This window comes from Schistocerca serialis, chromosome 6 (genome assembly GCF_023864345.2).
Source record: "Schistocerca serialis cubense isolate TAMUIC-IGC-003099 chromosome 6, iqSchSeri2.2, whole genome shotgun sequence".
NCBI classification, from domain to species: Eukaryota; Metazoa; Arthropoda; class Insecta; order Orthoptera; family Acrididae; genus Schistocerca; species Schistocerca serialis.
The window spans coordinates 330,160,297-330,188,288 of NC_064643.1; the positions used below are offsets into that span (position 1 = coordinate 330,160,297).

The window sequence follows — 27,992 nt, forward strand, 5'->3', positions numbered from 1 at the left end:
CCCCAGGATCTATTTCTTTTTGGTTTATTTCCACCAATTTCTTTCCACCAATTTCTCCATTGCTTTCTTCGTAGCAACTTTGGCAGTATCGAATCAGCATCAGACATTTCTTTCTTTATTTTTTCAAACCCTGCACAAAGTGGAGGCATGTTCAGAAAACCACACAATAAATTACCTCCTTCCCTGCCCAGTTCAAGGCATCTCAGAGCATATGCTAACCTAAAATTGCTTTCATATGTACCAGTGTCAGTTTTTTTGGAGGAGGAAAATGAAAATTCATAGTCACACGAATTACAAATTAATTTAAAATCACAAGCTATGCCCACTCTTGTTTCTTCAACAACAATGACGCATTCCATACTTTTACAGCTAACACATGAACATGAAAACTTTATAGCCTAGCGGAGAAGCTGTAAATCAATAAGTCTGAATCCAATGGAATCCATATCAACATCATTCACGCCCCTATACAATTCTCCTGTCCCAAAGTTCGATGCTGAAGCTGAGAGCTTATGCTCTTCATCTCGAACTGCCTCTTATTTTTTGTTGTTAAACCGATTTCCATGAAACCTCCGTTTCCTAAACACAGTTTTTCCACCACCCATATGCATAAATCTTGGCTTCCACGTAAAGGTTTACTAATTCAACCTTCCACCTACTAATATGTGTTAGTATTGTCAAAGCGTAAATAAACCACATGCAAGAAAGTTTTCAGTCAATGATATAGATGTCAGCCAGAGATATAGATGCCAGCCAAAGATATCGAAAGAAAGTAGCGTTCGCACAGACAAAAATTCCGCTGAAGCAAGCAGCTTCCTAAATTTCGGAAATGGTGGGAGTGGCCACCAGTGCAGAGTTAATCAGTTTAACAATTTAAAGGCTTTTCCAAAGCTGCTATCACGATAAAATTCATACACAACAAAGATTAAACTGTGTAGATCAAGAAAATAATAGTTTTGAAAAATCGATTTTTTGGACCAAAATCCATTACATCCCCCCCTTAGTAACATTTGAAAATAACTGCAGGGTCGGGGATAAAACGATAAGTCAAAATGTACTTATTTCTTTTTTGAAACACAAAATAGTATTTGTTCTTGCAAAATTCTGTGGCAACTAACAACACCAAAGATTTATAGCACTGCCTGATAACAACCACACAGATGAAAAAATGTACAATTAAAAAAACTAAATGGCAGAAAATACAAGAATTGTGGAAAAAATTATTGAATTATCATAGTTTTCTCCCCTGGCCCTTCAATTTTAATGTTACAAAGGGACAAATTCATAAAACAGAAATGTTTGTCGGGAAATAAGACAACATGTATGAAGAGCTTCCATTATTATTTTAATGTTATATGCTAAATTTAATGATCATCTAAAAAGAATTTTAATATTAAAGTTCTTCTAATACTGATGATTGAAACAGATCTAGTGATTCAGAATCCTGAGCTCATATGGTTGAGTCAGTGGGTGATAACAGCTCATCACATTCTATGGCAGTGGTCTGCCTGTCTGCAACAGATATGCAATAACCATGGCGACTTCCCTGCTGCTTTTTCAAAAAGTCTCCTCGACTATAGTTTTCCCGTATAGGTTATCCATGCTGAAATTGCTGGCTACTCGAGGATTCTGGTTTGTGCCTATGGCTGTACGGTCCTGTAGCAGCACCACCGTTTAGGATAGGGAAAGTTAGTTTTGTGCGATATTCTGAGCACAAATCACAGCCAGGTGCGGGCCGGATTGCAGTGGGTTACACATACCAGCAGTTGCGAAGGAAAATAGAGGCCACAGGGCGTAGAACTTGCAGAGAAGGCACATCCAGCAGTTTGCATGGTGCAAGTCACAGGCAGAACGAGCCCACTGGCACAACCCAGGTGCTGTGCATATGTGACTCGGAGCGGTGCTTAAGCAAAACAGAGGCGTACAGCCAAGTATAAATACGTACCGTTTTCTAACGAGATTCATTCAAGTGTGTTAGCTCTCCTGGATGGCGGGGCATATCACACTACCAGTTTCACACAGCAGCAGATGGAGCACCAGCATTCCAGCCCACAGCGGGTCATTGGTTCGACCCTCTGGCTGACACGGGTCCACAGCCAGCCAGTGGCAGGCCACTCTTTGGCTCGCTACCATGGGCAGTCGTCTGGGCTCCCGACACATGCCAGAGACATCCCGAGGCGAGGGCCGCAGATTCGGACGCCAGATCATGGACGCTTGTTCGTCTCCGCGATCTCGGCCAAGCAGGCGAGAAGAAGAACGCAGCTGGCCACCTGCAGTTCACATCAAGTGGTGCTGAGTTGGCAGGGATGCAGACCGTTGAGCCAACTCCCGGCATCCTGACGACGACGCAACTCCGTTGGTGTACAAGGCCGGCTCGATACAGCATTGCCTTGCATTGGCTGCTGGGGTGCTTCCTCAGCATTACGGAGCCCTGTGATGCAAACCAAGAGGAATGGGGGCACTGTAGCTAAAAAACAATAAATCACTTGGAAAGTTCTCGCTAAGTTTTAATATGGCATCTGGTGGCATTCACAAGATATGGTGAGTTTTAAGCAGTTTTCTTTTCAGTATTGGACATTTTCCTGCCTTTTTTTGTTTTTTCGAGTATGGTTCCTGGCAAGCCTGATGTTAGGTGTTTTGCGTGGGCATAGTATTTTTTGTTGTCAGAGTAAGTGTTAGTGTTTTGAGGCAGTAAGATTTTTTTCGTGGCATTTAATTACTTTAGTTTGGTAGTAGTAGCAAGATGTTTTGAATGGGGAGTATTTGCAGAAGCGAAACGTATAGAGCTTGATCGGAGCGGAATTTTAATCGATGGAACTAAGTGTAGCATAATAGGACCAACCTTCCACCTGCCAGTGTCAATTTCAGGAGTCAAGCAATTGAATGTTACGCAGCCTTAACTTTGTTATGTGTTGTTTTCTTTCTGATCAGGCAGAGAGCTAATTCCAAGCTTACAAAGTTAGTCCAAGTCCCAGTGGATTGGATACTGAGGACATGAGACGAGTAGGTAAGGGGTTGATAGAGCAGTGGTCGTCCAGTAAGGAATTTTTACGTTTTGTTTCATGTCATGGTTTTAAGAGGGCACTAGACCACATTTAAGTTTTCTAGTATTAAGGAAATATGCCATAGGTGCCGATCCAAATAAGTTAAGAGCTAGTTAAGGATCAAACCAGGGACCGGGTCTTTCTGAAGAGGGGAATAATGTAGTAGCACCACCGTTTAGGACAGAGAAAGTTAGTTTTGTGCGATATTCTGAGCACAAGTTACAGCCAGGTGTGGGCCGGATTGCAGTGGGTTACATATACCAGCAGTTGCGAAGCAAATAGAGGCCACAGAGGCGTAGAACTGGCAGAGAAGGCACACCTAGCAGTTTGCATGGTGCAAGTCACAGGCAGAAGGGGCCGACTGGCACAACCCAGGTGTTATGCATACATGACTCAGAGTGGCAGGTAAGCAAAACAGAGGTTCGACCCTCTGAGGCCGACGCAGGTCTGCAGCCAGCCAGCGGCAGGCCACTCTTCGGCTCGCCACCACAGGCAGTTGTCTCAGCTCCCGACACATGCCGGAGACATCCCGAGGCGAGGGCCCCAGATTCGGACGCCGGATCATGGGCGCTTGTTCGTCACCACGATCTAAGCCATGCTGGTGAGAAGAAGAACGCAGCTGGCCCCCTGCAGCTCACACCGAGCTGTGCTGAGTCGGCCGGGATGCAGACTGTTGAGCCAACTCCCGACATCCTGACGACGACGCAACTCTGCTGGCATACTACAAGGCCGGCTCAATGCAGCATTGCCTTACACTGGCCGCTGGGGTGCTTCCTCAGCATTGCGGGGCCCTGTGATGCAGACCAAGAGGAACGAAGGCACTGTAGCTAAAAAACAATAAATCACTTGGAAAGATCTCACGGAGTTTTAATATGGCACCTCCTGGCACCCACCCAACTACAGTCCAGTGACTGATGATACTGGACTATAATCGGAACAGCCTTGGTGATGAGGTTGCAGTGGAAGCATTTATGCTGTTTTATGATATCAGTATTTTCCATCTTTGTCGAAAGCTTACAATGTTCCTGAATCTTTTTGATATTTTATAGTAACATAGTCGATCTCAATCGGATTTCTAGTTCCTTTCATAGTTCCTTTCGTGCTCCTTCCTTATAGCGATACTATGTTGTAGTACATCAATCACTCTTTTCATTAGTTTTCTGCTGCTTGTTAGTAACAAGTGAACGATTTTATATGCTATGGTCCCCACCGTTATTTTCACCATTGTCTCTTTCATCCAGACTAGTTTAAGTTGTATTGTTTACTACAATTTCCTTAAGAAGTTGTAATTATTCAGAATATACATAAGGGCTTTTATGCAAAGCTACCGATCCACTGTGAGGACCTACTCTGCATTTTAATTCCCTGCTGAAACTTGTGCTAGTGTTCTTTCACTTTTGATGTAGATTTACCTACAAAAAAGTCTCAGTTAGCACCACAGGGATGTATTTTGGGATGTAAATATGAAAAATCAACCAAAGTAATGTACTAAAATTCCTGACACAAACATGTTGGATTCTGTTTTTTTCACACAAACATATATTTCGTTTCAGATAGCTGGGTAGCAGTGAATCACAATTTTCAGATTGGATATATCACGGTCTGAGAAGTTATATGTGATACTTGTTTGATGGTTTGGGAGAATATGAGATAAATGGCGTTTTCAGAATTAAATGCGGGAAAGGTGGATTGTGATAGCAAATGGTTTTAAAAAAAAGTGCAAACTTTCACACTTGTATTGGTGAAATTGGTGGGAAACATATCAGAGTAATAGATCCCAGTCATTCATGCTCACTTTACTATAATTATAAAAATTATTTTTCTGTCACTTTATTTGCTTTATGTGATGCAGATAAGAAGGTCACTAACATAATGTTGGAGCATATGAAAAATGTAGTGGCTCATCTACTTTTAAGGCATCAATTTTGCATGAAAAACTCATGAATAAAAATTTACGAATACTGGAGAAAAGCCTGATATCAAACAATGGAGTACCAACGCCACACACCATTGACAAAGACAAGGCATTTGGAACATCTGAAAATTTAATGCCTCTTTATGGAGGAAGGTGTTTAACAAACAAGAAAAATATCTTTAACTACTGACTGTCCTGGACTAGGCAGTTTATAGAATGCATGTTTGACTCTCTGGTAAATAAATGGAGAAGTTTTCATCACCGAATGAATCTTCAAGAAAAATTTGCATTGCCATGAAAAGGCATGCTCTGGCTGAGATAATTATTAAGACACACTGTAGATCCCTCCAGAATTATAAACTCCCCCAAGTCCTACAAGCAGAGGGTGCCAATTATCAGTGTAAAGGGATTTATTTGCAGATTATTTTACGAATGCAAATCCACTGGAATGGCAAAATAGAATTCCATGTAAGTGTCAATTAGATTATGTATGTAACTATTACTACTTCCATGTGAATTAGTATATATTGTTGATAAGTGTACAATGATACCCTCTTTTCCATTACTGCACCTATAAAAATGTTTATTACATATTAAATAAAAAAGTGACATATTTGTGATTTTCTCCTATCATATTCACTTCACATACAATCACAGTATTCTTCACAAGACACATCACAGACTGCCTTTTGTCTTTCAATTTCATGACAAATTTCTCTGTCTCGAATGTCATCACAACTTTTGTCTTGGGATACAGACAAGGACTGGCTGCCTCAGCAAGTGCTACACATGCTCTCTGTGGGACACGCTGCTTGCAACATGCTGGATGGAGCCATTTGGGTGCCGTGCAGTCCAAAGTGTTCTGATGGCTGCTGCAGTAAGAAAATCCTGGCTGCCTAGTGCGCGGGCTGCAATGAACTTCAATTGTTTTATCAGATGCAGCAGATGGGTTTCCTAGGGCGTTACCGGCCTAAGATGCTGCAGCCTCTACATATAACTGCCATATGGACTGTGACGACGATATCAGACGAATTTCAGTGCCTGCAAATGTATTTAACGAGTCATTCATACTGCTCCCCATACAGAATTGAAATACATAATACTGTGGTGAATACCCTCTGCCATACACTTCACAGTGGTTTGCAAAGTACCTGTGAAGATGTAAACATTGGCCACTCGATCCTTGGATGACATGGAAATTTTTTTTTGTTGATGGAAGATAAAATCGTGATTACCAAAGGAACTTACATACAGGCTGATTCTTATTAACGCTTAAAAAAACCCGAAACGACGTAGACGACGCTGAGACAATTAATTTAATATAAGACACACAGGGCCGCAAATGACGGGAAATACCCCAAAAGGGGATGAAAAATATTGAACATGTGATGTCTCCTCACGTGCGGCGGTGAAGCCAATCGGTCTGCCCTACCTGGTCATTCCAACCCAAGTCAAGTAATCACGTCCGTGCGTGGCTCAGGATTCGAGTCTTGCGTCTGACAGGCTGCACTTCGTGTCAATGCGTTAGGCGACTGTGTGTTTATATTGAGGTGATATTCATTATTTTATTAACCAGTCTCGTGGTCTCCGCTGCTTAACTGCGGAGTACAATAAGACAAAAACCTACCATTTTGCGTTAAAACTTCCGATTGGTATGGCTACCGGTAAATGACCTACTTCTTCTTTACTAAATACAGTCTGTAAACAAAAAAAGGACAAAAGGAAAGAGGTACAAAATAAGAAGAGCTTTTGTTTGGTTACAGGGAGGATAATAATTTTGTAACTTCTACGTTTACAACAGATCACATTTACCAAACGTGTTCGGAAACAGGAGTCTAGCGGAGCGCTATGTAGCACTGCCCCCTATCTGTGAAGGTAGGATCGACAAGCCCAATCGATGCAAGTGTGACGAGGTATTTGATTTGCTTTGCCTAACCTAACCTAATCTAACCTAAGACGTTACATGTTCAACAGTATGTACAAACGAAAATTGCACCTTCTACTGAAATCCGCTGTTATGGAGTCTTATTGTTATTAGTCCTACAATTATCGGAAGTCCATAGGCCTACTTATAATTTGTAATGGGTATAAAAAAATTAAAATCATGCCAAAATGATTATCAGTTACATAAGGCACCATATCTTGCATCAAATGAGGACTGTTAAGCAGAAGAGACTAAATGTTATAAACAAGCCTTTATACCATTTATATCTAGTACTGATCTTAAATTAAATTTTGTTGTGGTGCTGTTAATCAGTATAAAGGCGGTCGAGCGGCTGGCAGCCGCGATCAGCTGACGGAAAGCAAGTGTCAACGAGGTTCGAGTGCCGGCCGCGAGGAGCGCTGACATGTATTTACTCCTTGCCGCGGCGCGCAAGCGTTCCATGACTTTTTACCGATTTGTCTAAAAGTATGAAATAAAAAATATTAGGGAAACGTTTGGTGCACCTCATTTTCTGTTCATGATTTCGAGCATCATTCAAAGGCAGGTAGAACGTTTCTCTGATCTACTTATTTCTTTTCCACAAATCATTTCATAAAATATTTGACTGATTTCTTTCATTTTTTTATTTCAAGTTTTATTCAGAAAGCATGATCTTACTGACTCCTCGTTTGCCTTCCTAACGTACCTGGTTCGCAGGAAGCCTTTTTGACATTTAAATACCGCACCAATGTACCTTTTTATATGCAAAATGTCAGATGAAATTTTTGACATTTAATTTACAGCAGCTTTTCGTGAAATATTTCAACTTTTCCTCAGCTTATTAATTAAGTTTTCGTTAATCACCCTGATTACTTTCAAGCAGTTAAATATTTTCATTCCAAACTGGACCTCATGCTGGTCACTTTGATACACCGTTTACCTGTTTCTCTCCCTTTGTTTGGCTATGAAAATTTGGACAAAATCTCATGGTGTAAGTTATAGGGTATCTTGTTTTCGCACTGCTCACGCGTTTACAAAACCGTATCGAGTGTTAATCATATGATAAAATAATCCTTTCTGCGTACTGTCATTTCCAAGATTCGTCGTTTCGATATCTTGAACCTTTTATGAGATACACGACGATTTTTACGACCACTTGATTCCCGAAACGCTGGAAACGTTCTGACGCGCCGCGAGCGACACGTCCGCGGATATAAGAACCAATATCTCAAGAATGAAAAGAGATATCATTCTGATCTCAACTTTAAATACAATTTAGATACATTGGGTACATTTCATACGAAATAATGTATGACCTAAAATGAACTATACGGAAAGTCTACACAATGTGATTTTACCTCTGCAAATTCTTAAAAATTTCGAGCAACCATGTATTCAGTTTCGTGCAGCACAGTAACTATGACGAATAACGAAAATAAATTCAGTCCTTTATCGTTTAAAGGTATCAGGCTATAAGTTGCGGTAGAATAAATGTTTTCACCGAATAGTTTTCTTAAAATCGGATGTTAAGTAATTCATAGCTGCTGTCGCGTCCGCTCCACTGCTTGCCAAGAAAACACGTGACTGTCGCTCTCTGTCGCGCGTGCGCAGCAACAAGATTCAAACACGTTTGAATTCAAACGTCGCCAGTTGCAGCAGGAGATAGGCACCTGCGGTTGTGTTTTGTCACCTGAAGCTGTCGTGTGCTGTCGCTCGCTTCTGTCACTCACGTAAGACACGGCCTAACAAACAGCTGAACGAGAAGTTATTAAGCAAGGTCGACGCCCTCAGTAGACAAATGAATTAATTGCTCGCCGACCGGAACATTAATGGGCAGTTCCAATGAAGATCCCGAAGCAGCTCTTTATCGCGCCCGCACGCCTCTTGTGATGCTCCGCCTACTAACGTAAGTTGGTATCATCTGCGATATGGAGAACAGGCATGCAAATGTAATCTGCCTTGTGCATATACCAGCAACAAACATCACACGGAAGTAAACGCACTGGGCAGATCGTCTGTTCGTCTACTCGTAACGGACTGCAAGACAGCCCGAAAGTTTTTGATCGACACCGGATCCAACCTCAGCATTCAACCACACGATAAGATACACAAATACCGTCCGACCGCCGCATTTCAACTGTCGGTCTCTAATAAGTCTGCGATCACGACTTATGGAGTACAGCACTTGGAACTAGACCTCGGACTGAAAAATTCTTTGGTGTGGAACTTCATAGTCGCAGACGTGATGGAGCCTATCATTGGCGCAGACTTCTTGGCGCATTACCGCCTGATGCCTGACATCGCCAACGCTCGGCTGCTGGACACAGTCACAGGGCTATCCACCGCTGGATTCTGGCGCCATTCTGCAAATTACGACGCCAAGGCGATCCAGGCTGCAGACGACAGGTTCTTTAAGCTGCTAGCACGGTTCCCTGCTCTCATGAGGCCTCCACGGGCCCCACAAAAGGTACAAAAGATACAGTACACAACATTAATACGACGGCTGGCCCCTCAATTTCAGACGATTAGCTCCCGACCGGTACGCGATCGCTAAGGCAGAGTTTGATGCTATGCTGGCCAAGGGCGTTATCCGCCTATCTAGTGGGGCGTGGTCATTACCCTTGCATTTGGTGCCTAAAAAGAACGCCATGTGGCGGCCGTGCGGTGACTACCGAGCCTTAAACAAAAGAACAATTCCAGACCGCTATGCAGTGTCTCCCCTAAAAGACTACAATCACACATTCTGTGGCAAACAGGTGTTTAGTGTGTTGGATTGCGCCAAAGCATACAAACAAATTCTGGTTGCTAAGAAAGATATCCCGAAGACAGCCATTACAATGCCTTTTGTCTTGTTCAAAAGCTTATTTATGACGTTTGGCCCGAGAAACGCCGCACAAACATGGCAACGATTCATTGCTTCTGCATTACGAGGGTTACCATGTTGTTTTGCCTATGTAGAAGACATGCTCATCTCCTCAGCGACGCCAGAGTTTTTGAGCGCCTTGTCAAGTACGGCATTGTTTTAAACATCACTAAGAGTGTGTTTGGACAACCAGAGATAACGTTTTTGGGTCACCTAATTTCTTCTGCAGTATCGCACTGTTTTGCAGAGAAAGTTAAAGCCATTTTGAATATCCCTCCCAGAGACAGCCAAAGAATTACGTAGATTCCTCGGAATCCTCACTTTCTATCGCTGCCATCAGGTGCCACATGCGGCAAAACTTCAACAACCACTTACAGCAGCACTGGCCAGTCCGAAAACAAAAGGCAAAGCGTCTGTGCGGTGGTCATAGACCATGATAGACGCTTTCGAAACTGCTAAGAAAAGCATAGCTGACGCAATGCTTCTTTCTCACCCTGCTTTAGACGCGCCTCTTGCGCTCGTGGTCGATGATAGCCAGGTGGCCATCTGGGCAGCATTGCAGCAATATGTGGGCGAAGCCTGGCAGCCCCTCAATTTTTTCTCTCGGAAATTATCGCCTGCACAGCAACAATGGAGTGCTTACGACCGTGAACTGTTGGCCATCTATGTTAAGTGAAATATTTACGAACGCTGCTGGAGACGAGAGTATTTACAATTTTACAGACCATAAACCTCTGACATTCGCCTTCCGCCAGAATAACAACAAATGCTCGCCGAGGCAGTTTAATCAGTTGGAAATTATTGCTCAATTTTCCATCGACATTAAACACATCTCTGGGTTGAACAATGTAGTGGCAGACTATTGGTCGCGTGTCAATTCAATCAAGGAGACTATCGAACTCGCACACCTGGTCCAAACACAACAACCATATCAAGAACTCAAAAATTGCCTAAACAATGAGACAGCGGGTCTGCAGCTCAAGCTGTACCAGGATCAGACACTAAGAGTTACTGCGACACCTCCAATAACAAAGCGCATCCATTCGTCCCGGCAGACCTGCATAAGCAAATATTTAATAACATCCACGATTTATGTCATCCATGGTTGAAGGCGATGACAAAGCTCGTATCTGGTTGTTACGTGTGGCTGGGGTTACAAAAAGATTGTCGTCAGTGGGTTCGCGCGTGCGTCAATTGTCAACGCTGTCCACCGCTGGATTCTGGCGCCACGCTGCAACTTACGACGCCAAGGCGATCCAGGCTGCAGACGACAGGTACTCTAAGCTGCTAGCACGGTTCCATGCTCTAGCGAGGCCTCCAGGGGCCCCACGAAAGATACGTCATGATACAGTACACTACATTAATGCGACAGCTGGCGCTCGAGCGTTCCATGACTTCTAAACTATGTGCTACGATATAATTGTTACGTTGTAAATTTCACAGAACGTTTCTGGGGACTTCTACCCAAGTTTTCTGTAACGTTCCATTGGTTACTATTGTGTAATCACTGCCTGTGTTATGTGTTCTTTCCTGATTGATCTTCAGCCGTACTTCTTCCACAATAAGAACGCAATAGTTAGTCGCGAGCCTAACGCACAGTGGGAACGCGACACGCCTTTTGTCTGCTGAGCTGAGCGGGCGAGTTCAGGTCTATCTTCCCGACGTACGCGCCACGGCCTGTCATTCTCGTGGGCCTCGTTCATCATTATTTTGTCGTCAATTTTGTGAGATTTCCCGGTATTTGCGACTCCATGTGTTTAATATTAAATTACTAGTCTCAGCATCATCTACGTCGCTTCGGGGCTTTTTAAACGTTAATAAGATTCATCCTGTATAAGAATTATCGTAGCTGCAATATATTTTATTGTGTCTGGTACAGTATATTGTCATACAAAATCATTACTTGTAGCTACATGAAAAATATTTCGTTATATATTTCAGATCTCTGAATAAATATTGGCAAACAATTAAACATGAAGAGAGGATAGCTGGTTTTCATGTGTCTCTATAGAAAACTATGATTATGAAAATCTTAATTATTTTTGTTACCACTTTATCTTGATTTCTAGTGTTTTTGTAGTACCCTCGTAAGTATGACTACATGTTTATGTAACTCGTGAATAAGGCAAACATTTTAAATGAGGTGTAAACTGTTAGTCTGATTGAAAATATGTGGGACAGCTAAGGGTGAAATAGGCTTCAATAAAGACCGAGAAACAGATGGCAAAAAATACAAAGAATTGTTTATTAATATTAAAGATGCTTGTGGCTCCACGAGGCATGTCTGACAGTAAGCCCACTTTCATATGGTTTATCATACAAATAAATGTGTTATTCTGAAACCTGTTTTAAATACACCTTCACCTGCAAACGGATTTTATAAACTGTACCCAAACGAAATTTAGTGTTTTTAGGCCCCGAATTACGCTTGTAAGTAAATTTTTCTTCAGTTATACAGTACCTCTAGACGGCTTTGTAGAAATGAAGCGCACTTGTATTTTCCGGTAGCAGAACGACAGCAGAATTTCCCTTTTTTCCCCCTTATGGCCTAGTTTTATATGTTGTCTGTACGAGAGCGTATGGGCGCTTAAACGAGGTTCTTCCGATGATTCATCGGTTTCGTTTATGGAGAAGCGCGTATGACATACACTGTTGTGTTATCTTTGTCAGATGGGCGTAGTACTGCTGTGAAGTAGCTGTGAATTGTGTGTGTTAACACTGTGTGCTTGTTTTCGTGGCTGGTGGTTAGATTTTTGCTGAGGGCAGCGTTGAGGAAATTTAACACAGTCTTCTTTTTAGAGTTGTTTTAAATCAGGCTATGCAATGTGCGCCAAAATGGCATTTCAGCATGAGGCGGGAACTGCTATGGAATGCCTTAGTGTATGTCAGATGCGTGTTCTGGAATATTAAATGCTGCTAGCATTTTATGTCGTAGATTGAAAATTATTTATGTAGCAGATGTTTGGGACACTGTGAAATTGTTGCATCGGGAGCCGTCTTCTAACGTGTCGTGATCTTCCTACTAATATTTTTCAGATTCCCATAACGTTGCATAAGGAACCTGGAATAGACAGTGAAGGTCGGGAAGTATTAAAATGCGGTTTCAAGATTGGTGGAGGCATAGACCAAGACTACAGGAAAAGCCCGCAAGGATACACGGATTATGTACGTGATTGTTACGTATCTAGCAACTTACTTTAACATGAATGTGAAACAATGTTCCGTTGGCTGGTTTCCGAAATACTTTTCTTGTTTACTGATGCTTCTGTTGTTCTAACAGTTTATGTAGAATGCTAATGGTTCTCGTAAAAGTGTTCAGATGGAAATATGTGATTACCTAACACTCAGTTTCATATCATTGCATGCACTGAAAAGCATACAACCTCCAGAGAGGGTCACAGCAGCATTGATGCATGTTGCATTTATTCCTCCTCACCCCTTTGTAGTCAGTAAAGTGAAGTGAGATTAGTGTTACATTGAATTACTAAAAATTAGTTTCAAATCAGTTCAGTATAAACTGTAATGCTTGGAAATAAATATTACGCCTACCATTAGGCCTATTAGTTGTCCCCATGTGCATTACTATGCAAGTAACCTTTTACTGCGTTTTAGCTGTTATTTAAGATGGATATATTATACTTTTTTGGTGGTAACTGCTATGAATCACACTTAAATCTCTTATGTATGTTAATTGTGTAATGAATATGATATTCTTTCTTACATTCTCTGTCTACATTATATTTGGCTCACTTTTGTGACCTCTTATAGAATTGTGTATGGAGTAATTAAGAATATTTTTAAAGATAATTCTTCTAAATGAAGCAATAACATTGTGGGATACATCAAAATTTAAAGAAGGACTTTTCACCCATTTGCAGTTTCACCAAAATTGTTTCTTCACAGTGTGAAGTGAAGTGGCCTCATTGTTAAACTTCTGCAGACAATTTGTTAGAAAAAGTTTGGATGGTACCATAATTAACTCCGTCTCTGACACATCATTAATTTTGTGATGTTTCCTCACCAGAAAAATGAATACGTATACAGTAACCATAATTATCATATCATTCAAGTGCTTATCTAATTAGTCTGCTCCAGTGACCATAGTTCATGCTCGTTTCCGGTTATTTTCATAGGGCCTAATCATCCTCAGCAACCCAGACACAATTGCTAGCAGTAAAGACACAGTACTTGCATTGCATGCACAGAGTTGAGCCCCCACCCTTCTGTATTGACCTTTTTTTTTAAGACTTCCCAAAACAATTGTGGGTGATTGCCAGGGGACTTCCACGAATTTGATCTCAGCTGATTTCTCTCCCCATCCCTGTCCAAGCACTTACTCTCTAATGGTCTAGGGAAGGGACATTAAAAACTTATAACAATCATGTTAGCTGCTGGTGTTACAGATCTCAGTAACCATTTACTTTGAGAACCATGACTGTAATCAAATAAATATTAAACTTAGTGATAGTAGATATACAGCAGCTATTTGCTACAACTGAGTAGCGGTGTGGTTTGTTATCTACTATGTTATATGTAGCTGGCATAAGCACAAGTAGTGCTTAGCATTATAGTGATAATTTACTAGCAGTATTCTGTGTAGAGTGTAAATTTAATTGATTTCCTTTTCAATTAATCATTATCATCTTACTTTCAAGGATTAGGCTGTTGCCTGTTGCGATTTATTTATTATTATCAATATTAACGTCACTCTTGGCTGTAGTGCACTTACTGTGTACCATGCTCTTTCAATGCTTGCTGCTGTTAGTAGTTTGTTTCCATTGGTCACACCCAATAAAGTGATAGTATGCAGTAAGCAATGAGAAATGCTGGATTTCAGGTATTACAACTCAGTGATAAATTCAGTTGGGAAGGGCATACCACAGAATTGCTGAAGTGCCTAAACAAGTCTTTATTTGCAGTGTGAATGATGTCAGATGTAGGAGATATAAATATATAAAACCTTGCACACTTTGCTTACTTCCATTCTGTTATGTCATATAGGATCATATTCTGGGGTAATTCATCAAACCAAGCTAACAAAAAGTCTCATTTGTGATGTAAATTCAAGAACATTATGTACAAATCTGTTCAAGGAACTTGGTATTGCGACCACTGCTTCTCAGTTTATATATTCCTTAAAGAAATTTTTAGCAAGTATTACGTCTCCATTTCCAACCAATAGTTCAAAACACAGTATCAATACTAGGAACAAGAACAACTACATAAAGATGTACACTCAGTTATCTTGGTCCAAAAACAGGTCCAATATTCAGGAACAGACATTGCCAGTAAATTGCGGGCAACCATTAAAAACTTGGGTTGAAACAAAGCACAGTTTAAACAGAGTTTGAAAGACTTTTTGATTGCCAAGTCCTTCTACTCTATAGTCTTATATCATAACAGGGACTATTAGATCAGCTTAAGTAAAAATGTCTGTTATATTTCAGTTCTGACAGCACTTGGTGCCGACCGCTGTGGCCGAGCGGTTCTCGGCGCTTCAGTCTGGAACCGTGCTGCTGCTACGGTCGCAGGTTCGAATCCTGCCTTGGGCATGGTTGTGTGTGATGTCCTTAGGTTAGTTAGGTTTAAGTAGTTTTAAGTCTAGGGTACTGATGACCTCAGAAGTTAAGTCTCATAGTACTTAGAGCCATCTGAACCATTTGAAGCACTTGGTCACAACAGTCAAGATTAGGTATTTTGTGTATGATAAATTTAGTATGTAAATTTAGTATGTTTCATTCTAACAGTGTATTATTTCTGTAAATATTAGCAGTTCCAGTTTATCATAACATATTCACATATTTTGACACACTCTTGACAAATGATCATGGTAGTGACTCTTATATTCAAATGTTTTATGTTTATTAATTTATACTATCTGACTTGTACCACACCTGCGAGAGTTATCTCTTTTTGGGACTATGGAATGAAAACTGAGTCTGCTCTAATCTGTGGCATAGTCAAGATATAGGTTCATCATTGCAATAACCAACTTGTATGTCTTATTTTCAATTTTGCTGAAAATTCGGACAATTTGATTAAATTCTAACCTAGTGTTAAAATTCCAGGTATCTTTACATATGAAACATAGGGAATTACGAACGAGTATTCTGAATGGCTACTGACAGCCAATCCACAGTCTGTTGTGTTGACTTTGCATCATTCATTGCACCGATAGTTTCAAACTCAGCAGACAACAAACATGCTGGCTATACCATAAGTACATTTTTGTTAAAGTCTAGATTGGGGCCAGCAGCACTAATAGTAGTGTTTCTTTACTGTTTGTAAGTTGGCAGCAAGTCAATTTTGCATAGGTAGTGGGATGATACATTCACGTGACCAAAGAGATGGAATAAAGAGGCAATAAATTTCTAGTGCCGGAGTAGAAACTGTTCTCTCCTTCGCTGCTGTTAGAAAGATACAACTGTTTTTCTCTGAATATGTCATGGATTGGTTAGGTTGACATAATATTGCAGCATAAATTAAATCAGAAATTTTGGTAGTCGAAAAAATTTATTTTTATGTGCTCGTTTCTTCTGAAAGTATTAAGATTTTAAAGGTTGCATGTCATCAATTGGCTCATAAACAACACTGACCATTCTTATCTTCTATTGTTACTGGTGACATGAACACCAATTTTCCTCAAAAATGTCTGTGATAAATGTCTCTTACAGATTAAAGCTATCACAAATGCTATAATGAAAGAATTATTTATTTTTTGCAATAATGATTAAAATGGTAAAACATGGGAATAATCAAGCAATTAACTTCCTGATATCACTTGTTTCTGATAGTTTGGTATTGTGAATACTGTAAATTAATCAACATTAAAAATCACAAAAAATATTAGAGTCCATCATTTTCCCCTGTATGGTGAGTTAATATTGATGAGTATCTTTCTTCAGTATGTTAATATACACTGGTGTCCAAAATTAAAGCAACAAACCACTATTTCCCAGTCCTATGTCTAATTCACGATATAATCATAAAAACTGTCAATAGATGTCCATATGATTGTGTTCTGTACGGAAGATGGCATTGTGGTCAACGGACAACCATGCCAATGATGATGTCAGGGCACCTATCAAATGGGGCAGTGTTTACCGAATAATCCCACAGCCATAATCATTGTGTACACAGTCATATATGTTATAGTAAGGCATAGAGAAGCCACCTACTAGATTCTCTGCAGTGGAGGAAGAATGAAAGGAGGACAGTCACAAGCTGATGTGGTCCGATGGCATAATGTGAATCATTCTGTTGTTTCTCAGATGAGGTGACAGTTTACAGTGAAACTGTATCCTGAAGACAAGTGCAGGGCCGACCACATGCAATATCAGAGGGGATCGTTATTCGGTTGTAAGGACACGGCAGTACTGCCTTAGTACTGCATGGCAACTGGTATCTGACCTCGCAGCACCCACTGGATGTGTTGTATCAAGGCAAATGGTGTACAGGAAGCTTCAATGGAGTGGCCCTTTACTGTCGGAGATCTGCTGTACGTGTACCTCTGATGCATCTGCACAGAAGGGAACGTCTAATGGAGTCGTCAACATGCCTCGTGGACAGTCGAACAGTGGACCAATGTTATTTTCACATATGAGTCCCGATTTGATCTGGAGAGTGATTTTCGACGGATTCGCATCTGGAGGAACATGGAAAATGATTTCAGGACTCAAAAATTGTGGAAAGACTGATATCAAGGGGTATCCCTATATTTTTGTGGGCAAGGATTACGTTGACCACTTGAACAGCTCTTTGTGAAACTGTACGGGTGATTGAGCAAGGTTTAACTCCTGTCAGGTATCATGATGAGATCTTCGGATCTTGTGCAGTTGTTGCGAGATGCTGTGGGCCTAGACTTCGTACTGCTGGACAATAATGCTTGACCTCATAGGGCACAGGTTGTTCATGTTTTCTTGGAAACAGAAGATATTGCATTTATGACATGACTCGCTTGCTCTCCCGATTTGAATGCTATAGAGCATGTCGGGGATGTGTTAGGGAGGCAGGTTGCATCACATCAGCATCCACCAACCACTCTCCAGGACTTGCGAGCAGCTGTGCAGGACGAATGGGCGCTATTGCCGCAACGTGAGTGACGATTTCATTCACAGCATATCCTGACGTTGTCAGGCCCATATTGCTGCCAGAGGTGGTCACAGTATAGGAATGTGTGGGCAAATCTATTAAGTTGGAAAAAACTAAGAATATTTTTGTCTTCTGTTACGCACGTTGCAGTTGTTTACATTCTGTATTCTGTACATCGTTTCTACTATGCTATACCTGTTGTGGCAGAACAAATGCAACCTTGCAAAATATCCACTTGTTGCTTTAATTTTGAACACCAGTGTATAGTTAAGTGTTTATTCTGTTGACATGGGTATGGTAAATCTTCACAAAATTGTTGAAACTAACTTGTCCCCTCACATTAATATTTTAGAAATTAAGCTTTCAGTGTGTATTACTTCTCATAACAGAAGTGAAGAAGATTGTTTCACATTATTTCCTTTATTGCAATGGATGATGAAAATACCAACAGATCACTGTATGTTGTGTTGCTGTTTATTCTGTCTGTAATTAACATTTAAACCCATTAAAACAGCACATTTATATAAATTCAAGACTCTTAATTTAAATAATTTTTACTTTTAGGGCATATATGTTACAGAAGTACATGAAGGGAGTCCTGCAGCTAAATCAGGCCTTCGGATGCATGACAAAATATTGCAGGTAATGAATGGAACATACTTTTGTTCAGCATTTAAGATGTTGTAAGTAGAAATATAATAAATGAGTTCTTTGCAAGTTTTTTTGGACTATTTTATTAAGCATTTTTAATATTTTACATTTGTCATATCTTGCTACTCAAGTAAGAATGGAATTAGCATCTGTTAACTTGCTATATATGTTTTGTTTGTGGTACCTAATGATAAATAAATAGCACCCAAAGCGGAAGAGTAGGCACCATCTGCCCATCACATCAATGCCTCACCTGTGCATCTTCTTAAAAGTGTGAGTGTTATTGCACCCACCGTATTCATCTGGCTTGGGCCCATGTGACGTCTACCTATTCATAAAGACAAACGAAAACATTCATTGGCAGCATTTTTCATCCGATGAAGAGGCTATCACAGTGCACAGCGACTTCCCTAAATAAGTTCAGACAGACATTTTTGACGTGGTTTCAGAGAGATAGTATTTTGAAAATTTGTAACGTTATATTGTAAATATTTTTTTCTGAATTTCTGATCAGAAAATGTGATCCACAAACCATTTAACAATCAATAACGCACAGAACAAAATTTTCATACAATAGCTATCTAGAAAGTAGATTATGTTTTAGTATTAAAACTAAGTAGGAAAAAAAATGTTATATTCACTTTGAAGTGCCACTTGAATACTGTTTTTCAGTGTAGTCTCCGCACAAATTTAATTATAGCAATGAGCAAGTTATGAAATTCCATTGCCATAAAATTCTGCCACCTGAGACTTCAGTTAGTCACAACCTCATATCTTGCACAACATTTGTGGTAGTCTAGCTTCTGTGCAACACTTCAATGGAGCAAACTTCGTGAAAAACTGAATGAAAACTCCATCTTTTTGAATCAGCAGTTTTCTTGAATCTTTCATAAATTTGTGCAAGCAGTTCCTCAGCCATGGTGCTTGGTCATCTACATCACTCTTCATCATGAACATTAGTTCAGCCACTTTTAAACCTAATGCACCATTGGCGCATTCCACATTCAGTGATTATGTTGTTTGTGTACACTTCACACAGTTGGATAAAATTCAATCGGTGTATGTTTTTCGTGAACAGAAACCTTGTTACTGACGACATTGCACAGCTTGCCGGGTTTTCAGTTGTGGCACACATTTAAAACTTTTATTGTGAAATAACGAGAAACAACATGAACCTCATGCTGGTGTGGCTGGATGCTGACGAAGTACAAACATTCAGACAACAGTATGACATTGCTGTCCCTGCCCATTGCCTTTCTGGTTATCCTTTGTAATTTAGAGAAAGATGGTATACATGACTTCTCACACTTAGGTTACTTAATGACTAGGAGACAGGTTCCCTTTGGGTTAGGCCACTCTGTCTGTCATTTCAAGATCTGTTCAGTTTGACATTATTTATTAAAATGTCTTCATCTTTGTTTAGGCTATAGTGACAGGCCATAGGATTTGTGAATAATGTCTGTTTCATCTTTATCGAAATACGCTATAACCAATATTGGACGAATTTAATGTAATAACATAATATTGCTTCTTTACAAGTATTTAACTATTTGTTGATATTAATGAGTGCCTAACCATTTATTCTCTAATACTTTCACATACTATTTAGTAAATCAAGTGTCTTACCCTTTTGAGGTCCTGCATATTGTATCTGTGTATTCTGTCTCTTCCTTGAATAGCCTGAATGGATGCAGTCTTTAGGAAATAGCAAGTGAGCTGGTAATTTTCTTCCATTATATTTACTGCACAAGTTAACACCAATGAGTTAAGCGCTTACCATTGAACAGTTTGGTTAAGTTGCTGCTGTTGGTGTGTGTGTGTGGGGGGGGGGGGGGGGGGCGCATACTAACACTCATCTTGCTCTAAGTGTGTGGTGGTGGGTGGAGGGGTCATAACAACACTCATCTTGCTCCATGCCAGAGCTGTACCAGTGTTAATATAAGGAGCATTTTTTCGTAAGTCAGTCAATGCTCAGTTTTTCAAAATTCAGATTTTTGTAGTTACAAATCAAACATGTTGTCATGCATCACCTGTCAAAACATTGTGGTCAAAATCTGATATTCCCTGCTGCTGTAGGGTGTTGAAAACTAAAAATCTTTGCAAAACTCGATATTTGCTCCCAGCCAATTAAAGCAAAAGTTGATAAACACTAACTCTTTTGCTTCTGCGAGTCCTGTGGGGAGAACAACGGTATAGGACATCATTGTCAACAATAATGTGTAATGTACGGCTGTTTTCTGGGGGTGGGTTGGGATGACCCCATAAACTATAGGCAAGCACTTGCTGTTAAAACCAACAGTGGAAATTAGTGTTATACACAACAACATTAACTCCTAATTATTTCTCAGTTCAAGCCCACTTAGCAGGGAAAAGCTTTCAGCAAAAGAGTACTCTGTTAAACTATAAAATGTAGATTAATACAGGTGACTGAGTAAGTGGCATATATGTAACTGAATGTTCAGTTAGTAAGAAGTCCAGATCAAGAGTGAAAGCATCAAAGATGTCCAACAAGAACAAGAGAATGGCAGCTGATGCCTGTTCCCATGGACTGCCATACATACCAATGAACCCAAAACTCGTAGGGAGTCATCAAACTAACCAATCTACATGAACTGAAAGAGAGAGAAATTTAGAGAATATGGGTGTAACTTAGCTTTCCTGGCCCTAAAATACTAATGTCAGTTGTTCCAAACACTGAAAGAGGAGAGTTGTAATATATAGGGAACAAATTGGAATTAATTTTTGTACACACTGTATTTTTTCTGGTGCAGGATAGTACAAGGATTTACTAGTGTGTACATCTTATGAATTTTTCCTGTCTTGTGACGAATGAAATAATTATTATTCTAGTATGAAATGATATAAACTGTGGGAAGATCAAAGACAACATGGTGAGCCCAGAAAGGGCCTAGGCGTAACCCTGGAGTGGCAGAAGAATAAGAAGAAATATGAGATATTAATCCACATTTCTCAAGTTGGGACTACCAGTCCCACTTCATTTCTTCTAAATTTTGTGGATGATACAGAGATACTCCTTTTCTCTCTCCAGTATTGCAACATCCTCTGTTTATGAAATTTTCTCGGTACTCTTCACATCATCTCTTGTCAGTTTCTGCGTAGATTGTAACCAAATCTTAGAGTTGTAACTTGAGTTATTTTTCATTTATATGAATATCATAACCATAAGTGTTTCTGGAAACCTAGCAAAACTGTCAGTTAATGTTTATGTTGTTTTTGATGAGTGCAGTTCCTTTAGAAAGTACTATAGTTGAGGCAATACTGACCCTACGACTTATCTTAGAAGAAAGATTAAGGAAAGGCAAACCTACGTTTCTAGCATTTGCAGACTTAGAGAAAGCTTTTGACAATGTAGATTGTAATACTCTCTTTCAAATTCTGAAGGTGGCAGGGGTAAAATACCGGGAGCGAAAGGCTATTTACAATTTGTACAGAAACCAGATGGCAGTTATAAGAGTCAAGGGGTATGAAGGGGAAGCAGAGGTTGGGAAGGGAGTGAGACAGGGTTGTAGCCTATCCCCGATGTTATTCAATCTGTATATTGAGCAAGCAATAAAGGAAACAAAAGAAAAGTTCGGAGTAGCTATTAAAATCCATGGAGAAGAAATAAAAACTTTGAGGTTCGCTGATGACATTGTAATTCTGTCAGAGACAGCAAGGGACTTGGAAGAGCAGTTGAACGGAATGGACAGTGTCTTGAAAGGAGGGTATAAGATGAACATCAACAAAAGCAAAACGAGGATAATGGAATGTAGTCTAATTAAGTCGGGTGATGCTGAGGGAATTAGATTAGGAAATGAGACACTTAAAGTAGTAAAGGAGTTTTGCTATTTGGGGAGCAAAATAACTGATGATGGTCGAATTAGAGAGGATATAAAATGTAGACTGGCGATGGCAAGGAAAGCGTTTCTGAAGAAGAAAAATTAGTTAACATCAAGTATAGATTTAAATGTCAGGAAGTTGTTTCTGAAAGTATTTGTATGGAGTGTAGCCGTGTATGGAAGTGAAACGTGGACAATAAATAGTTTAGACAAGAAGAGAATAGAAGCTTTCAAAATGTGGTGCTACAGAAGAATGCTGAAGATTAGATGGGTAGATCACATAACTAATGAGGAGGTATTGAATAGAATTGGGGAGAAGAGGAGCTTGTGGCACAACTTGACTATAAGAAGGGATCAGTTGGTAGGACATGTTCTGAGGCATCAAGGGATCACCAATTTAGTATTGGAGGGCAGCGTGGAGGGTAAAAATTGTAGAGGGAGACCAAGAGATGAATACACTAAGCAGATTCAGAAGGATGTAGGCTGCAGTAGGTACTGGGAGATGAAGAAGCTTGCACAGGATAGAGTAGCATGGAGAGCTGCATCAATCCAGTCTCAGGACTGAAGACCACAACAACAACATAGTTGATTAAGTTGATCCCTGACAGTTGCAGAGGACTGGGCGTGGCAGCTTTGCGGGCCTACCTCAGCCAATAATAGAATGCAATTTTTGTAATGTGAACACCTCAGTGTTGTCACAGTTATATAGATGGCTACTGCTTTCGCCTCTAACCATTAGGGCCCCGCAGCTGAAACTGGCAGCAGTGCTATGAACTCTCTGGAAACATTTTATGCAATCTTGACTGTGGAAAATTCATTTTAGTCATGATTCCTTTGTTCATATGTCATTTAATTTGTGGTTTTTTAACATCTCATTGATAACAGTGATGGCATATATGTTTTTTGTGGATCTGTAGATTAAAGTGTATAAGATATAAGTGGGAAAAAAAACCAAACGTAAGTTACTTGCTGTGATCCCAAAGTTGGTTGTTTAGACCTCAGTTAAATCCTTTTATAACTTTTGTTCTGGGAAGCTTGACACCTGTTTTCAGTTAAATGTCCAGTGCTTTGCCCTATTTTTGAATACCCACACGCTTGTCATATTTGAACAAGTATTTTGTGCTCTTCAGCAAGTCATTGACCCACGCACCAGAATATCTGTGTAAGTTAAGAATATTAATAATAATTAATGTTCATTGTGTCTTTTCCAGTGCAATGGGTATGACTTCACAATGGCTACTCATAAGAAAGCTGTGGATTACATAAAGAAACATCCGGTACTGAATTTACTGGTTGCAAGGAAAGGTGTAACATCTACTTGATTGAACTACTTCAGCAGACTGTTCAAGCCAGTTGGAACATAGTTATCATTTTGTGTACCTGCTTTCACTATGTTGATGCTCTTAATTTATTGTGTCTGTAACTTGATTGACTCATAAGAGGCTGGTTAACTTATGACTGTGTCACAGTATACCAAATATTTTATGATTTTTGTTTTGCAATGTGCCAAGCTATTAACATTGGAATTCAACATTCCATATAATTCTTTAAAAGTAAAGGCGCTTGGAAGAAGTATCAGTATTCCAGTAAAATAGGTTATTAGGAAAATATATTGACTATTACATTCAATAGTTTGATTCTTATTCTGATGGACTTTGCTTGTTACACACAAATTTGATATCATATTGAAAGTAATCTAAGTGAAAGGTGACAACTTCCTAACAACATTCTGTATTCAAAAACACAATGTACTTACTGTGGTTGCTTTGGTAGTTGTGTGTGTGGTGGTTTCGGGTAAATGTTTTATGTTGTACAGAATGAATTTCATCTCATGTTTGCAGTGTAAAGTATTTATCATACTGTACGAAGACTAAGGAATAATGAATATCTGATTACCTTATAAAAGAAGTAAATATTTTGTAATGTTGTGTTCATAGCTTTCATATTATTATACATTATTTGTTCAAATATAGAGTATGTGTTATCTTACAGTGTTCTGAGTCTTTATCACTTCTGGAAATCTGAGTAGCCCTTAGTGAGAATTCCTAAGGACTTTCACCTTTGAAGTTCATTCCATCTTCTCTCTTTCTTTTTTTTTTAAAAAAAAAAAAAAGTTCTGTCAACCCCAGGCTAATACTGTGCAACGCAGCCTCTTAGTCTTCATTATGGCGTGAATTTGGTGAGGAAGGGAGGCCCCAAGTTTCTTCAGGTATGCTAGATCCATCAGAAACCACTCATTGGTGATAAGATCCTGTGGCACTACCAAATTTCAGAGCTATGGCAGGTGATATTGTGAGCTAGTTGAAGTGTGATATGGCACCTGAGTGATTGTAAAACCAGGAAAATATGCCTGCAACATTGTGAACATGGCTCTAGCCCGTTGGCAGATGGGTGTTTTCACAGCATACTCAGCATCATGATGAAGGAAAAACGGCAACACACTTTCACTGGAAATACTGAAATAAGCATCCCGGTATATGTTTTGTGTAATAAGCGTGGACCCAAGTCATGATATGAAAAACAACTGCAAAAGATCACAGAACCACATTGGCCCAGTTCTCTAACCTATTTCACTCTGCAGCTTAAACACACTGGACAGTTGGTGTAAAGTGGTCTTCTGAAATGAATCAGTCAGCTGCTGTCCAGTTTCTGTATTATTTGGTTCACTGCAGAAGTGCAGTTTTATATGCCACTGTGAGAAATGGTCGTTTGTGAGATACCGGACTCCATTGTCTGCAGTTGTCTTTGCAGTGTTCACTTGGAAACTGGTTGAGACGAATTAACATTCACTGGCAACAGCAATTACTTTTGGTATTGAAACAGATTGTCATTGATAAGGCATAACCCTTGTCTCAGCCTCCAGTCTCCGTTTGATTAGGATCTTTTTACTTCCACCATTCTTATGCTGTTATATGGTACACCAATTCTTGCAGGTATGTTTGGCAGTCTACTTTGATAAACCAAGAAACTGGGCAACTTCATTCTATGGCATGACCAAACAACACACATTGAAACCCCTCTAACATTTTTCAAGGAACTTTAAAAAACTGGTGTAAAATGTGAAAGCTGCTTTTTAAGCAAATACTTTATAAAACATCAACAACCCATTTTATTAATTGTACTGACCTTCAGTTGGGAACCAATAGTCTTGCATGAATTTGATTATATGAACAAATTTAAAGTTTTTTCACAAAAGAATCAGAGTTGTCGTCTGTTTTAACTCGTTACAGTTTTCACAGTACAATGGAAAGCGTTGCTGATCTGCAGCAGAAATGTATTTCTTTTTGTTTTCACTGCTGCATTTACAACTGCAGTACAAGTCACTCCATTGTTGTCCTAACTATCACTACTGCCACTTCCTGCACTGTCACCTTTTTCTGCATATGAGAATTAAGCAAATCTTCCACTAACACACTTTCAACAGTCACACCACTGTTATTAACGTTAAGGAAATCTTGCACTGTATGTACATTTCCTTCATCTGTTTCAAAACACTCAGCTTTCCTGAAGCAGTTGGAGATGGATTCGTTAACCTTCATCCTTGTGTTTGCTAAGTAATGCACAAAATCTGGAATTGATACGTTAAAGGAGACTGGGTTCTCTCCACCTTCCATCATTTTATGGCTTCTGCGCAATGATTCTTCTATGGTGTGTTTTAAAGGCATAGATAATCTTCAGATCCAAGGGCTGCAACTTGCTGGTGCAATTCAGTGACAAGAACTCTAACCGGACATTTCATAACTTTATATATTTTTTTGATTTGCATTGAGCAATCGACAAATAGGTAAATTTTTGATACAGGCTCCCATTTTTGTATCCAGGCTGTGGAACTTGTTTTTAAGATAGCTGTGATATCGGACATGCCTTATGATTGGCACTGTGGTTCGTGCTTAGAATTTTCACATTTTTAAAAAACATGGTTTCTTTTTTTCCAGTCCCAAAAGGCCTCAACTTTACAGAGCAATCAGCTATGGTGCCAAACATTATGGTAAGGTGAGCTTTGCTACGCCACCCCTCAATAGCAATTTTTACCTGTGAAGGTAAATGTTTTATTTGGAAGTAATTTGAAGAGGAGACCATATCATTGGTATTGAAGTTTTTTGATTCAGGGTGCTATGTAAGTTATTTCAACTTACCAGCAGTTTTTATGTCCTGCCATCTGTTGTTGTCCTCCTCCCCCCACATTATCACTAACTTCAGCGTCTAACAAACTATAGAATGAAAGGCTGTTCCTGGAGCACTTTTATCACAGCTCCTTTTCAGATAAGAAAGCTAATTATCTACAGTGTGGGTAGACACTTGTTGCAAAACATACTTCCCCTGCATTACTTCTCTCCACTGTGGCACTTGTCCTGCATACTGCAACCCCATTTACAGCCAACCAAGGTAAAATGTGTGCACTCTACTTACTGTTTGTAAACCACTTGACTGCTGCACTACTTACTCTTGAACTGGCAGAAATTTGAAGACTTCAGGCTATTACTGCTTCACATGTGACATGTGTATGGGGAGGGGATTATGTGAGGAACCTGTAATCTGCATTGCATTAATGCTACTAATTGAGAAAAAGTAGTGGTTGGTAACTTATATAATCGTATTAGAGTCTTACAAAATTGTCATAGTATTGATCTTTTGAAAATAATTTATTAGTTTTGTGACTGGAACACAATTGAATCATTTAGTTTTTACCCCCAGGTTGGGAACCACTGCATTAGATGCAGAGAAATCCTCAATTCATTTGCTACCCTCTGTGCCTGTTCCCATAACATCGCACTGTTCACCAGGATGTTGGAGATGCGCTGTATAATACCAGTTCTCTGTAATTTTTGTTTTCTTTATTTTGACTGCAAGCACATGATTGAGTGACAATTCCAAGTAGCTTTTGAGTTCACTTTTATTACAGTATCACAACATAGTTCAGTGCCGTATAAAACAGAACAACAACTGAAATGATCAATTTTTGACAATATAATGTGATTGGATAGATTCATCTGATTTGGTAAGTCTTCCCTGACACGGGGTTGTGTTTGTCTTTCTCTGAACTGTATCCCTTTCACAAACCTCTCCAATCCTTTTCCTTCACTGTCCTTCCTTCTCCTTCAACTTTTCTGGCGGAAGAAGGAGTCACTGCCACCAGAAGCTTGCATAAGTTTTGTGTTGTGTTCTCCTGCTGCAACTTGGTGAGTAGATTTTTTTTATCTGTCCAATCACATTATAAAATGACAACTGAAATGATCATTCTTGATCAGATGTGCTTGACAGAAAGTACATAGGAATGTTGGATGTGATGATGACACTACCGCAAGTGCATAGACAAAGTCCACTGTAACAAGGCCAGTCCGCGGTGGGCTGTCATCCCTGGTGTGGCTGGCTCTTGGCCTGGGTTGGGTTGAGGTGCAATCTGCTGGAGATTGAGCCACAACTTAAGTACACAGCAGATGGAGGAATATCTGCAGATGCTAGATGCCTACATGACCCATGGATGCAAGTTAGTTCCCGATAGCAGCATCCTTGCTGCTGCAAGTACTGCCTATAAACAATTATGGTGCCTCTGGTTTCACCTGCTAGCATTTAGCTTCTCAGTACCATGTCCATAAAATAGAATGTAATAGCAAGACACAAAACAGTCTCTAAAAGGAGGAGCACCTAAGAGCCAAGGGCGGGC

At 39.8% G+C, this 27,992-nt stretch overlaps 1 protein-coding gene across 2 annotated transcripts; it reads left to right on the forward strand.

Moving 5' to 3' along the window:
* Positions 1 to 12,379: 12,379 nt before the first annotated feature.
* LOC126484486 (tax1-binding protein 3 homolog) lies at positions 12,380 to 24,318 on the forward strand. Of its 2 annotated transcripts, none has more exons than XM_050108019.1 (4): positions 12,380 to 12,626; positions 12,783 to 12,911; positions 18,418 to 18,479; positions 23,539 to 23,616. In XM_050108019.1, exons 1-4 carry the CDS (start codon positions 12,570 to 12,572, stop codon positions 23,591 to 23,593), a joined length of 303 nt encoding a protein of 100 aa, XP_049963976.1. In that variant the 5' UTR covers positions 12,380 to 12,569; the 3' UTR covers positions 23,594 to 23,616. The 2 variants fall into 2 exon arrangements, with proteins under 2 accessions (XP_049963976.1, XP_049963975.1); XM_050108018.1 differs by having other exon boundaries at positions 12,393 to 12,626; positions 18,402 to 18,479; positions 23,539 to 24,318.
* Positions 24,319 to 27,992: the final 3,674 nt, after the last annotated feature.